Raw genomic sequence first — 12,574 nt, forward strand, 5'->3', positions numbered from 1 at the left:
CAGGATATAGGGTCTTCAGGTGAGACAGGGAAGGAGGTAAAAGAGGAGGGGGTATCGCAATATTGATCAAGGAATCAATTACAGCAGTAAGGAGGGATGACATCATAGAAGGCTCCTCAAATGAAGCCATACGGGTAGAGCTTAAAAACAAAAAAGGAGCAATCACATTGCTGGGAGTGTACTATAGGCCCCCAAACTGTCAGAGGGAAATAGAAGAGCAGATATGTAGGCAAATTTCAGAGAAGTGTAAAAATAATAGGGTATTAATAGTGGGGGATTTCAACTTCCCCAACATTAACTGGGTTAGTCGTAGTGTGATAGATTTAGAGGGAGCGGAATTCTTAAAATGCATCCAGGAGAGTTTTTTAAGCCAGTAGGTAAACGGTCCTACATTTTAATTTAATTTTAATTTTAGGGAATGAAGCCGGGCAAATGGTAGAGGTATCAGTGGGGGATTATTTTGCAGATAGTGATCATAACTCTGTTAGATTCAAGGTTGCTATGGAAAAGGACAAGGATGGGTCAGAAATCAGTGTTCTAAATTAGGAGAAAGCCGATTTTAATAAGATCAGATATGATTTGGCCAGAGTGGACTGGGAGCAGCAACTTTTAGGTAAATCTGCATCAGAGCAGTGGGACTCATTCAAGAAGGAAATGGGGAGAGTACAGGGCTAACATATTCCAGCAAAGACAAAGGGTGGGAACAACAAATCCAGGGAACCCTGGATGTCAAGGGATTATACAGGATTGGATAAAGAGAAAAAGGGAAGCTTATGGCAGGTACCGAGGGCTCAAAACAGCAGAAGCCCTAGAGGAGTATAGAATGTGTAGAGGGGAACTTATGGAAATTAGGAGGGCAAAAAGGGGGCATGAAAAGATATTGGCAGGTAAAATAAAGGAAAATCCAAAGTTATTTTACAAGTACGTTAAGAGTAAGAGGATAACTAGGGCAAGACTAGGGCCCATTAAGGACCGTGTAGAGCTGGAAGACGTAGGTAGGGTTCAAATGAATACTTTGTGTCAGTGTTCACAAGTGAGAGGGACAATGTGGGTATGGAAATTAGGCAGAAGGACTGTGATATAATTGAAAAAATTAGCATAGAAAGGGAAGAAGTTCTAAATGGTCTGGCAGGCTTAAAAGCAGATAAATCTCCAGGCCTGGATGAAATGTATCCCAGGGTGAGTGAGGCAACGGAGGAGATAGCAGGGGTGCTGGCAGTAATTTCAAACATCTCTCTGGCCACAGGATTGAAAAAAATTCAATCAAATTGGTCAGACTTGACCTCCCCTTAACAAAACAATGTTGACTGTCCTTGATTAATCCTTGCCTCTCCAAGTGTAGATTTATTCTGTTCCTCAGAATTGCTTCCAATAGTTTCCCCACCACTGAGGTGTCCTAGTGTATAGATGAGGTCAATGCATTTGACGTAGTCTACTTGACTTCAGCAAAGCTTTTGATAAGGTCCTGCATGGGAGATTGATAACGAAGGTAAGAAACCATGGGACCCAAGGCAATTTGGCATATTGGATCCAGAATTGGTTGAGTGGCAGGAAGCAGAGGGTGATGGTCGAGGGGTGTTTTTGTGACTGGATGCCTGTGTCCAGTGGGGTTCCTCAGGGATTGTTGTTGGGTCCCTTGCTGTTTGTGGTGTATATAAATGATTTAGACTTGAATGTAGGAGCGTTGATCAGTAAGTTCGCGGATGACACGAAAATTGATGGGGTGGTAAATAGTGAGGAGGATAGCCCCAGATTACAGGAGGATATAGATGGGCTAGTCACATGGGCTGATCAGTGGCAAATGGAATTTAAACCGGACAAGCGTGAGGTGATGCACTTCGGCAGGACAAACAAGGCACAGGAATACACAATGTATGGTAGGACCCTGGGGAGTACCGAGGATCAGAGGGACCTTGGTGTGCATGTCCACCAGTCCCTTAAGGTAGCGGGATAGGTAGATAAGGTGGTTGAGAAGGCATACGGGATACTTGCCTTTATTAGCTAAGGCATAGAATGTAAGAGCTGAAACTATATAAGACACTAGTTAGGCCACAGCAAGGGTATTGCATGCAGTTCTGGAATCCACATTGAAGGAAGGATGTGTTTGCACTAGAGAGAGTACAGAGGAGATTTACCAGGATGTTGCCTAGGCTGGAGAGTTTTAGTTATGAGGAGAGTTCGGATAGACTGGGATTATTTTCATTGGAGCAGAGGAGACTGAAGGGGGACATGATTGAGGTGTATAATATTATGAGGGGCATAGATAAGGTAGACAGGAAGGAACTTTTCCCCTTGGTGAAGGGATCAATAACCAGTGGGCATAGATTTAAGGTAAGGGGCAGGAGGTTTAGAGGGGATATGAGGAAGATTTTTTTCACCCAGAGGGTGGTGGGAATCTGGAACTCACTACCTGAAAGGGTGGTAGAGGCAGAAACCCTCACAACATTTAAGAAGTATTTGGATGTGCACTTGCGATGCCAAGGCATACAAGGCTATGGGCCTAGTGCTGGAAAATGAGATTAGAATAGTTAGGTACTTGTTTGACCGGCGCAGACCCGATAGGCCGAAGGGCATTTTTCTGTGCTGTAGATCTCTGTGACTCTATGAGTATGTTCCTGGCTAGCAGCATATCAGAACCCATGAGGAAAGGCATCATCACCCTCATCTACAAGCGGAAGGGGGAAAAGGAGGAAATTAGAAATTGGTGACCCATCTCATTGTTGAATGTGGACTATAAGATTCTGTGCAAGGTCATCGCCAATCGGGTCAGGTTTGCTCTGAAGTTGGTGATCCACCCTGACCAGTCCCGCGCTGTGCCCGGCAGGATGATCTCTGATAACCTCGCACTACTCAGGAATACGATTGCCTATGTACAGGACAGGGGTGTGGACACCTGCCTCATCAGCCTGGATCAGGAAAAGGTCTTTGACAGAATATTGCACATCTACATGGTGGATGTGCTCTCCAAAATGGGGTTTGGGAAGGCAATCTGCAACTGGATCCACCTGCTCTACACTAACATCAGTAGTGCAGTCTCAATCAACGAGTGGGAATCAGATAGCTTTCCTATTAAATCTGGAGTCAGGCAGGGCTGCCCTCTCTCCCCTTTCCTGTTTGTTTATTGCATAGAACCCTTTGCTGAGTCCATCAGGAAGGATCCAGGCATAAGAGGAGTGACGATCCCAGGTAGTGGAGGCACTCAGGTCAAAGTCTCCCTGTACATGGACGATGTCGCCGTCTTCTGCTCGGATCCACTGTCGGTGTGCAGACTGATCAACATCTGCAACCAGTTTGAACTGGCCTCAGGAGCCAAGGTAAATTGTGGGAAGAGCGAGGCCATGTTCTTTGGGAAATGGGCTGACAGATCCTTTGTCCCCTTCACTGTCAGGGCTGATGGCCTGAAGGTGCTGGGGATATGGTTCGGAGGGACCAGGGCATGCGTTAGAAACTGGAAGGAGCGAGTGTCTATGGTGAAAAGGAAACTGGGCATGTGGGAGCGATGCTCCCTCTCCATTGCGGGTAAGAACCTGGTCATCAGGTGTGAGGCACTCTCGCTGTTGCTGTACGTGGCGCAGGTCTGGCCCATTCCACACTCCTGTATGGTGGCGATCACCCGAGCCATCTTTCGCTTTATCTGGAGGTCGAAAATGGATTGTGTTATCAGGGACACAATTACAAATCTCTAGATTAAGGGGAAAAGAATGTGTCCAACATCGCCCTCACCTTTGTGTGCAGCTGCTTCAAGCTGTGCGGAGACACTCAGTACGTAAACACCAAGTGTCACTACGCACTGAGGTCCTCCAGTCCCCTTCCAACCTACCCCCCCCACCCCCGCAATCCGCCCGCATCCTCTGACTCTACCCTCACCCCCCTCTGCCCCACACCCCCACAACCCTATACCCCTGCACCGACCCCCAAAATCTTGAGCTGCATGAGTTTAAGCTTCCTGGCAACTGGTGATAAGTGACTGTTTATCCATTTCATTGGGTGTTTTTCTGGAATTAACCAATCATTCACCCTCTGGTTGTGTAATCAGGAAATGATCAAAGTGACACTGAAACAGCAAAATGCAGTCTCGATAAACTTGTTACTTTTGTTGTTTTCCCCAGTTTATAAATAGTATTAGTTTCCCCCCTCAGAGTGTTTCATTCCCAGCTCCTGATTGGAACAGGGACAGTGGATTCCCAGAATGTTGCTGATCCTTTTCTCCATCTCCCTGTGTTTTTCCTGGGTCTCTCCCGGTAAGTACAGAATTCAGCCCTCCATTCTCACTCTCTCTCCCTCTCATTTCTCTAGCTCAGGGTCTGGGCAGGAAATTTCCTGGGATTGGGAATTTGAGTGTCTGTGTGGAACATGATATTGCACTGACGGAGCAGAACACACTCTCGTATTCCCTCACTCCCACATTCCCTCATTCCCACATTCCCTCATTTTCTGTGTTTCAGACTTTCAGGTTCTATTTGGTTCTTGGGGGTAAATTTTACACCCCTTCCCCCAGGGGACAGGATGGCAGGGGGTATGTAAAATTGGGCACTATGGCAAGGAGGCCATGCCCATCAGCTGCCCTCCCCTCATGAGTATTTTACCCGCAGTGGGGGAGGTGACTGGCAACCTGCCTACCCTCCTTCCAGGGACCAATTAATGGCCGCTTCAGGGACCCCACTCTCCACACTGGGATTTTTCCCACAGCATGAGAGGACCACCCCAAATGACCAGTTGCCCACATCAAGAGCTCGCAACCTGATGGCTGGACAGAGCCAGACGGGGCTTCTGGTCGGACAACTTGTACCCATCAGAGACCCGTCCTCTCCTGAGGTGTAATCTCTCCCCCTCCTCACTGCATTCCACACAATTGACTCTTCTCTCTCTAATTTTCCCTCTTCATGTCCATCCCTCGCTCACTCCCTGCATCATTCTCTCTGTATCACTCACTCTTTCTTTATCGTCTTCTCTTTCTCTCTTTCTGTTTCTCTCCCCAATATCATTCTCCCTCTATATCAGATTTACTCCATCTTTTGGCCTCTCTTCTCCATGTCACTTTCTCTCTCCATATCACTGTATCTCTATCACTAACTCGCCTTATCACTCTCTCTCTGTATCACTCTCACTCTCCGTATCACTCTCTCTCTCCATATCACTCCCTCTCTCTCCATATTACTCTCTCTCTCCACGTCACATTCTCTCTCCGTATCACTCTATCTCCGTATCGCTCTCCCTCACTCCATATCCCTCTCCCTCACTCCGTATCCCTCTCCCTCACTCTGTATACCACTGCCTCACTCCGCATCCCTCTTCCTATCACTCTCTCTCTGTATCACTCCCTCTCTCTCCATATTACTCTCTCTCCATATCACTCTCCCTCTCTCCGTATCTCGCTCCCTCTCTCCGTATCCCTCTCCCTCTCTCCGTATCCCTCTCTCTCTGTATCGCTCTCCCTCATCGCTCTCTCTCACCGTACCACTCTCTCTCTCCCTGTCTTTCTCTCTTTATATCACTCTCCTTCTCTCAACATTCTCTGAAATCCGAATCATTTCTGCCTCTTTACAAACAGCAAGCCCAGAGACAGCCAGCCTTACAGTTTCACCCTGCTCTCTCACCAGCCTTCCCACCCAGCTCACCTGCTGAGGATAAACTTCACCAACACCCTTCCCATCCCATCAGAGACCCCATCTCTCCTGAGGTGTAACCTCTCCCCCTCCTCACTGTGTTCCACATGATTGACTCTTCTCTCTTTCTAATTTTCTCTCTTCATGTCCATCCCTCATTCACTCCCTGCATCATTCTCTCTGTATCACTCACTCTCTCTGTATCGTCTTCCCTTTCTCTCTTTCTGTTTCTCTCCGCCATATCATTCTTTCTCTCTTCTTCATGTCATTTTCTCTCTCCATATCACTGTATCTCTATCATTAACTCGCCTTATCACTCTCTCTCCGTATCGCTCTTTCTCCATACCACTCTCGCTCTCTCCGTATCACTCTCACTCGCCGTATTACTCTCTCTCTGTCTCTGTGTCACTCTCTCTCTCTGTATCACTCTCTCTCTTTCCATATCACTCTCTCTCTCTCTGTATCACTCTCTCTCTTTCCGTATCACTCTCTCTTTCCGTATCACTCTCTCTCTCTCTGTATCACTCTCTCTCTTTCCGTATCACTCTCTCTCTCTCTGTATCACTCTCTCTCTCTGTATCACTCTCGCTCTCTGTACCACTCTCTCTCCGAAGTAGATAGTTTGGTTTCTTGACCCTTCTCCAACATTCAGTTAGGTCGTGGCTGATATTATTATGGCCTAACTCCACTTTCCTGCCTGTCTTACTCCCCTCCCTCATCACCAAAGATGGTGCTTGACTGGGAGTCAACATTGGCCAGGGAACACAGGGCGAGTTGGATTAATGGCACTTGGTGCGAGTAAGGACACAGGCAGCAGAGATTTTGATGACCTCGATGTTATGGAGGCTGGAATGTGGTGTGCCGGTCAGGAACGCCCTGGAGCAGCCAAGTCAGGAGGTGGCAAAGGCTAATGAGCTGAGACAGGGTGAAGTCGGGTGATGGTATGGAGGTGGAAGTGGGAAGAATTGATGATCGAGTGCAAATTGGATCATGTGCTCATCTCGTGACGGCAAGATTGTGAAGAGTCTGGTTCAGCCTCGGGCAGTGGCCAAGGAGAGGGATGGTGTCGGGAATGAGCAAACTGGGTTTGTGGCTGGGAGCGAAGGCAAATGGCATCAGAGTTCCCGATATTTAATTGGAAGAAATTTCTACTCATTGGGAGTTGGATGTCAACGAAGAGGCACAACAAACCACAGGCTGTGGAGAGGCTGAAATAGGTGGTGGGGAATAGAGCTGAGACATTTATAACTAGAAATAGTCACTCACTGGAAAGCCTTCTTACATAGGACTTCAAGGCAGTTCAGGGTTGGGGTGGCACAAGTTATGATAAAATCACTCCGTTTATAAATATCTAAACCCTTTAAGCAAGGCTTCATGTTCAGAGTGTTGATCATAGTAAAGGACAAATTCCTGTTCAGCAGGAGGGATCACTGATCCATCATCATTTCATCTATTCACTGTGCCCTGTGCAGAAGTGTGCTCAAGGGCAGTTTATAAAACCTGTGCAAGGACAATGCCCTAACTCAGACTGGGACTCCTCTGAAAGAAATTCACCTGGTAAAGGAGGGGGGAGTTGCTATTGAAGCATTCACCGGGGCCTCAGGAAATGCCCCAAATGCCCAGGTGGCCAGTCAGACCCTGCAAGGAAACAGCGTTGTTCTAGTGTCTGAATGGATCCGTCAGTCCATCAGGCTAGCAAACTCACTTGGCAGCAGAGCAGGGCATCAGCAATGAACATGTGGAGCCTGATGTTCATCTTTTCCAATGGTGTCACCGAGGAGCAGCTTGTGGATGAGAAATGGGACGGAGCAAAGCTAGATCCTTGGGAGCAGCGGTGAGGGAGCAGGAAGAGAAGCCACATTGCAAGTGATGCTCTGAATATGTCTGCTTAGATAAGAATGGAAACCAACTCAACTTGCCACCCCCCCCCCCCACCCCCCCACCACCCCCCCCCCACCCCCCCACCACCACCTCCCACCCTACTCCGAGTTCACTATCTTCTGTTAATCTTTTCCCCTCCTCAAATAAACTCTCCCGCTTATCTTCATGTAACCTTATCACGTGGCCTCTATAAAGCCTTGGTCTTGATCATGGATGAGGCTGTGTCCGATCACTTCCTTTTATACCTTTCCTTTTACATCCTCTTTTCCACCTCTCAGTCCCACTTCCTTCTGTATATGCCCACTCACAACCGGATGGTCAAACTCTCAACTGTCTACCTTTTGCCCTCCAATTTCACCATGATATTTGTGCAGCCGCCATTCTGCTGAATCACACCCTCACCTCTATCTTTGATGTCATAGTCCCTATTAAAATCATTCCTCTCTTTCACTTTCATTTCCACTTCTGTCCAAGGGACATCGATCTGAATGTTTATGACCGGTAACTGATGTAACAATTTACCGCCAGATCTAACTCCACTGCTAGGTCATGCTCTCGCCTGCTAAGACTGCTTGCCACGCCACCATCATCTGGAATGCAAAGATAACCCTTGGCTTCTTGTCACTACTGAAAACCATCATCTTAAATCCTTTTCCCAATTTCCCACCTCCCCCACCCTCACCAGGGGTCCAAAGAGCTCATGGATTTCTTTATCACTCAGATTGAGACAATGTCATCAGCTGGCCCAATGCTGCACCTTAGCCCTTCTCCTAGCACATCAGGCCAAACCTCCTCTAAGACATTCCACTGACACCCCCCCCCCCCCAACAACAACACCTTTCTGTAGTTTCTCCCCATCTCCCCTCATGGCCTGTCCTGGCTCATCCTGTCCATGAGACCCACCACCCCTTCTCTCGACCCTCTCCCCATTAAACTGCTGGTCACCCAGCATCCCCTCCTGGCCACCATCTTAGCCAACGTGGTTAATGGTTTCCTGCCGTCTGGTGCTGAACCCTCCATTTCAAATCTGCCAAGGTCAACCCCCACCTTCAAAACTCCCCGCTTCATCCTTCTGTCCTTTCAACCTACTGCCAACCTCCCTTTCCTCTCCTAAGTCCTTGAGTGTGCTGTCACCTCCCAAATTCATGCCCATCTTTCCCAGAGCACCATGTTTGAATCCCTTCAGTCAGATTTCCTGCCCTGTCACAGTACTGAATCGATTCTAATCAAAGTCACAAATGACATCCCATGTGATGGTGATAAAAGGTAAACGATCCCTTCATGACCTGTCTGCAGCCTTTGACATGGTTGATCACACCATCTTCCTCCAACACCTCTCCACTGCCTGTAGTCCGGTGGGTGGAACTGCTCTCATCTCATTCAATACTTATCTATCTAACTGTAGCCAGAGAACCGCTTGTAATGGCTTCTCTGGGTCCCCCAAGGATTTATTCTTACTCCACTCCTATTTCTCATCTACTTACTGCCCCTCGCTGACCCCATCCAAACACAAGAGCATCAGCCTCCACATGTACACTGACAACATTCAGGTCAACCTTGCTCTGACCTCTCTCAGCTTCTTTACAGTCTCTAAATTGTTTGGCATTCTGTATTGGATCAGCTGCAATTTTCTTGAATGAAACCTTGGAAAATCTGAAGTCAATGTCTTTGATCACCAGCACAAGCTCCATTCCCTTGCACTGATTCCACCCTCCTCCCTGATCATTGTCTCAGGCTGAATCAAACCTTGGTGACCTGTTTGACCCTGAGCTGAGCTCCCAGCCCCATTGGTTGTTGGTTGTTAGTTGGTAGCACACTGCCCCTGAGTCAGAGGTTGTGGGTTCAAACCCCACTCCAGAAAGTCAAGAACATTATTTAAACGGATCCTCCAGTGCAATGTGGGGGGAGTGCGATACTGTTGGATGTGCCACCTTTTGGATGACCGAAAACAGCTTATCTGGTCATTGTCAGACTGGCTTTGTGGGATCTTGCTGTGCACAGATTCAGTGCCGTGTTTCCCACAGTGATTACACTTCTAAAGTCCTCCATTACAGCCTCTCCATCACCGAGGCCATCGATTTCCAGCTCAGTGTCTTTCTCTCATCTCCACAGCCCCCTCACCTCCTGCCGAAATTCTCATCCATCTTTTTGTCACCAGCATAATCACTTTTCCAATGACCTCCCGGCCAGCCTCCCATCTTCCACCCTCTGGGAACAGGAGCTGATCCACCAGGTTGCTGCTCATATCTCCTTTGCTGCTGTGAGCTGGAGGTGGTGGCGTATTGGTATTGTCACTGGGCTAGTAATCCAGAGACCCCAAATAATGCTCCAGGGTCCTGAGTTTGAATCCCTTCACAGCAAATGGTGAAAATTGAATTCAAGAAAAACGTGGAATTAAAAGTCTGTTGATGACCATGAAACCATTGTCAATTGTTGTAAAAACCCACCTGGTTTAATAATGTCCTTTAGGGGAGGAAATCTGCTGTTCTGGCCTCCATGTGACTCCAGACTTACAGCAATGTGGTTGGTTCTTAAATGCCCTCTGGAGATGGGCAATAAATGCTGGCCTAGCCAAGCAATGCCCACATCCCATGAATCAAAAAGAAACCTAGTTTCTCATTTCAGACAGGATCCTGATGTTAAAACGAAGTGAGGGACTACAGGAGATTGCCACTAGGTGGTTGTCATTCATCTTGATCAGTTGGTGCTGTTTGGAAAATATCATTGATTCCTTATTAACCAATCCCTTCATTTGCTTCTTTAACAGACACTGACTCCTTCACAGTGCTGTACACGGGAACCTCCGGCATTCCTGATCACCCTGAGTTTGTAGGTGTGGCAATGCTCAATGAAGTAATGTTATCCTATTATGACAGTGACACCATGCAGATGGCTTCCAGACAGCAGTTCATAACGGACTATCTGAATGTGGAAAACTGGGATTACCTCAACCGCCTGGGAAAGGAACGTTACGACGTAATGAAGAAGACTTTTAACACGATCACGAAAGGGACGAACCACACGGCTGGTATGTCCAGTCAGACTGGAATCTCCCACTGGCGGCCAGGTTAACTGGGGTGGAGTGGGGATGTGCAGCGGGAGTGGTACTGTCCCATTGGTAATGAAGCAATGAGATTTTGTGTTGTTTTGCCCACTCTCCAACCCCCAGCTGCTTCCACTTTCCCAGTCAACCCCATATCATCCCGTGGACCATTCCTGGTTTTTTTACTTCCTGCTTTATTCCTGCTTCTGGGGCCTCCCTCTTCCTCGCAGCCTGGCCCTGTCTTCCTGACTATTCCCACCTCTCGGTTCAAACATAAATGATATCGGGTGATGGTGGGAAAAGGTGAGGGAGAGAAGTTGAGCAAGTTGATAAAAATAGAGATGTGGAGAGAGGGAAATAGGGAAGTGAGTGAGGGGGAGGGGAGAGACAGACATGAAGGACTAGAGAAAGGTTAACAAAGGAGAAGGAGAGACACCCAAAATGGAGAAAGGAGCAGGAAACATTAGCAGACAGGGTGATAGTGGAGACAGAGAGTGATATGGGGAAAAGCATGGCATGAACGGAGGCGGTGGACTGAGGGGAGGCAGTATTGGCATTGTTACAGGACTGACAATCCAGAGACTCAGACTAATGTTCAGGTTCAAATCCCACCATGGCAGCTGGTGGAATTTAAATTCAACTAATAAATAAGAAATGAAAAGCTCATCTCAGTAATTGTGACCATGAAACCATTGTCAAGTGTCATAAAAATCCATCTGGTTCACTGATGCCCTTTAGGGAAGGAAATTGGCCGTCCTTACCCGGTCTGGCCTACATGTGACTCCAGACCCACAGCAATGTGAATGACTGTTAAAAGCTCTCTGAAGTGGCTGAGCGAGATGCTCAGTTGTAACAGAAAACCAATACGGAAAAGTGAAAAGGGAATGAAACCGGACAGACCACCCAGCATCGACCTCGGCAGCAGAAACGACAATGGCAAACTCAGCCCTATAGGCCCTGCAAAGTCCTCCTTACTAACACCTGGGGCCTAGTGCCAAAATTGAGAGAACTGTCTCACAGACTAGTGAAGCAACAGCCTGCCATAGTCATCCTCACGGAATCATACCTGCCACACAATGACCACATCACCTTTCTAGGATATATCCTATCCCAACCCCAGGACAGAACAGGCCCAACGAAGGTGGCATACAGTTGGGAGGGAGTTGCTCTGGGAGTGCATGAAGTCTTATGGCATCAAGTCAAACATGAGCAAGGAAACCTCCTGCTGATTACCATGTACCGCACTCCCTCAGCTGATGAATCAGTGCTCCTCCATGTTGAACACCAATTGTAGGAAGCACTGAGGGTGGCAAGGGCATGGGGGACTTCAATGTCTATCACCAACAGTGGCTCAGTAGCACCACTATTAACCAAACTGGCTGAGTCCTAAAGGACATCGCTGCTAGACTGGGTCTGCGGCAGGTGGTGAGGGAACCAACAAGAGGGAAATAACTACTTGATCTTGTCCTCACCACTGTAACTGTCATAGATGCATATGTAAATAACAGAATCGGCAGAAGGGGCCACTGCACAGTCCTTGTGGAGTCCGGTCTTCACATTGAAGATACCCTCCATCATGTTGTGTGGCACTACCACTGTGCTAAATGGGATAGATTTCAAACAGGTCTAGCAACTCAAGTCTAGGCATCTATGAGGTGCTGTGTGCTATCAGCAACAGCACAATTGTACTCAAACACAATCTGTAACCTCATGGCTGGCTAAATTTGCAGATGATACAAAGATAGGTGGAGGGACAGGTAGTATTGAGGAGGCGGGGAGGCTGCAGAAGGATTTGGACAGGTTAGGAGAATGGGCAAAGAATTGGCAGATGGAATACAATGTGGGGAAGCGTGAGGTCATGAACTTTGGTAGGAAGAATAGAGACATAGCTATTTTCTAAATGGGGAGAGAATTCAGAAATCTGGAGTGCAAAGGGACTCGGGAGTCCTAGTCCAGGATCCTCTTAAGGTTAACTTGCAGGTTGAGTCGGTGGTTAGGAAGGCAAATGCAATGTTGGAATTTATTTCGAGAGGACCAGAATATA

At 47.7% G+C, this 12,574-nt stretch overlaps 1 protein-coding gene across 1 annotated transcript in view; it reads left to right on the forward strand.

The window, feature by feature from the left end:
- Positions 1–4,028: 4,028 nt before the first annotated feature.
- Positions 4,029–12,574, forward strand: part of LOC121291255 — a 76,943-nt gene continuing 68,397 nt past the window's right edge. Inside the window, exons 1-2 of the mRNA XM_041212328.1 lie at positions 4,029–4,241; positions 10,255–10,515. Coding sequence (XP_041068262.1) covers positions 4,190–4,241; positions 10,255–10,515 — 313 coding nt within the window. The 5' untranslated portion in view covers positions 4,029–4,189. The remainder of the gene's footprint in view (positions 4,242–10,254; positions 10,516–12,574) is intronic.

Source organism: Carcharodon carcharias, chromosome 19 (genome assembly GCF_017639515.1).
Source record: "Carcharodon carcharias isolate sCarCar2 chromosome 19, sCarCar2.pri, whole genome shotgun sequence".
Classification (NCBI taxonomy): Eukaryota; Metazoa; Chordata; class Chondrichthyes; order Lamniformes; family Lamnidae; genus Carcharodon; species Carcharodon carcharias.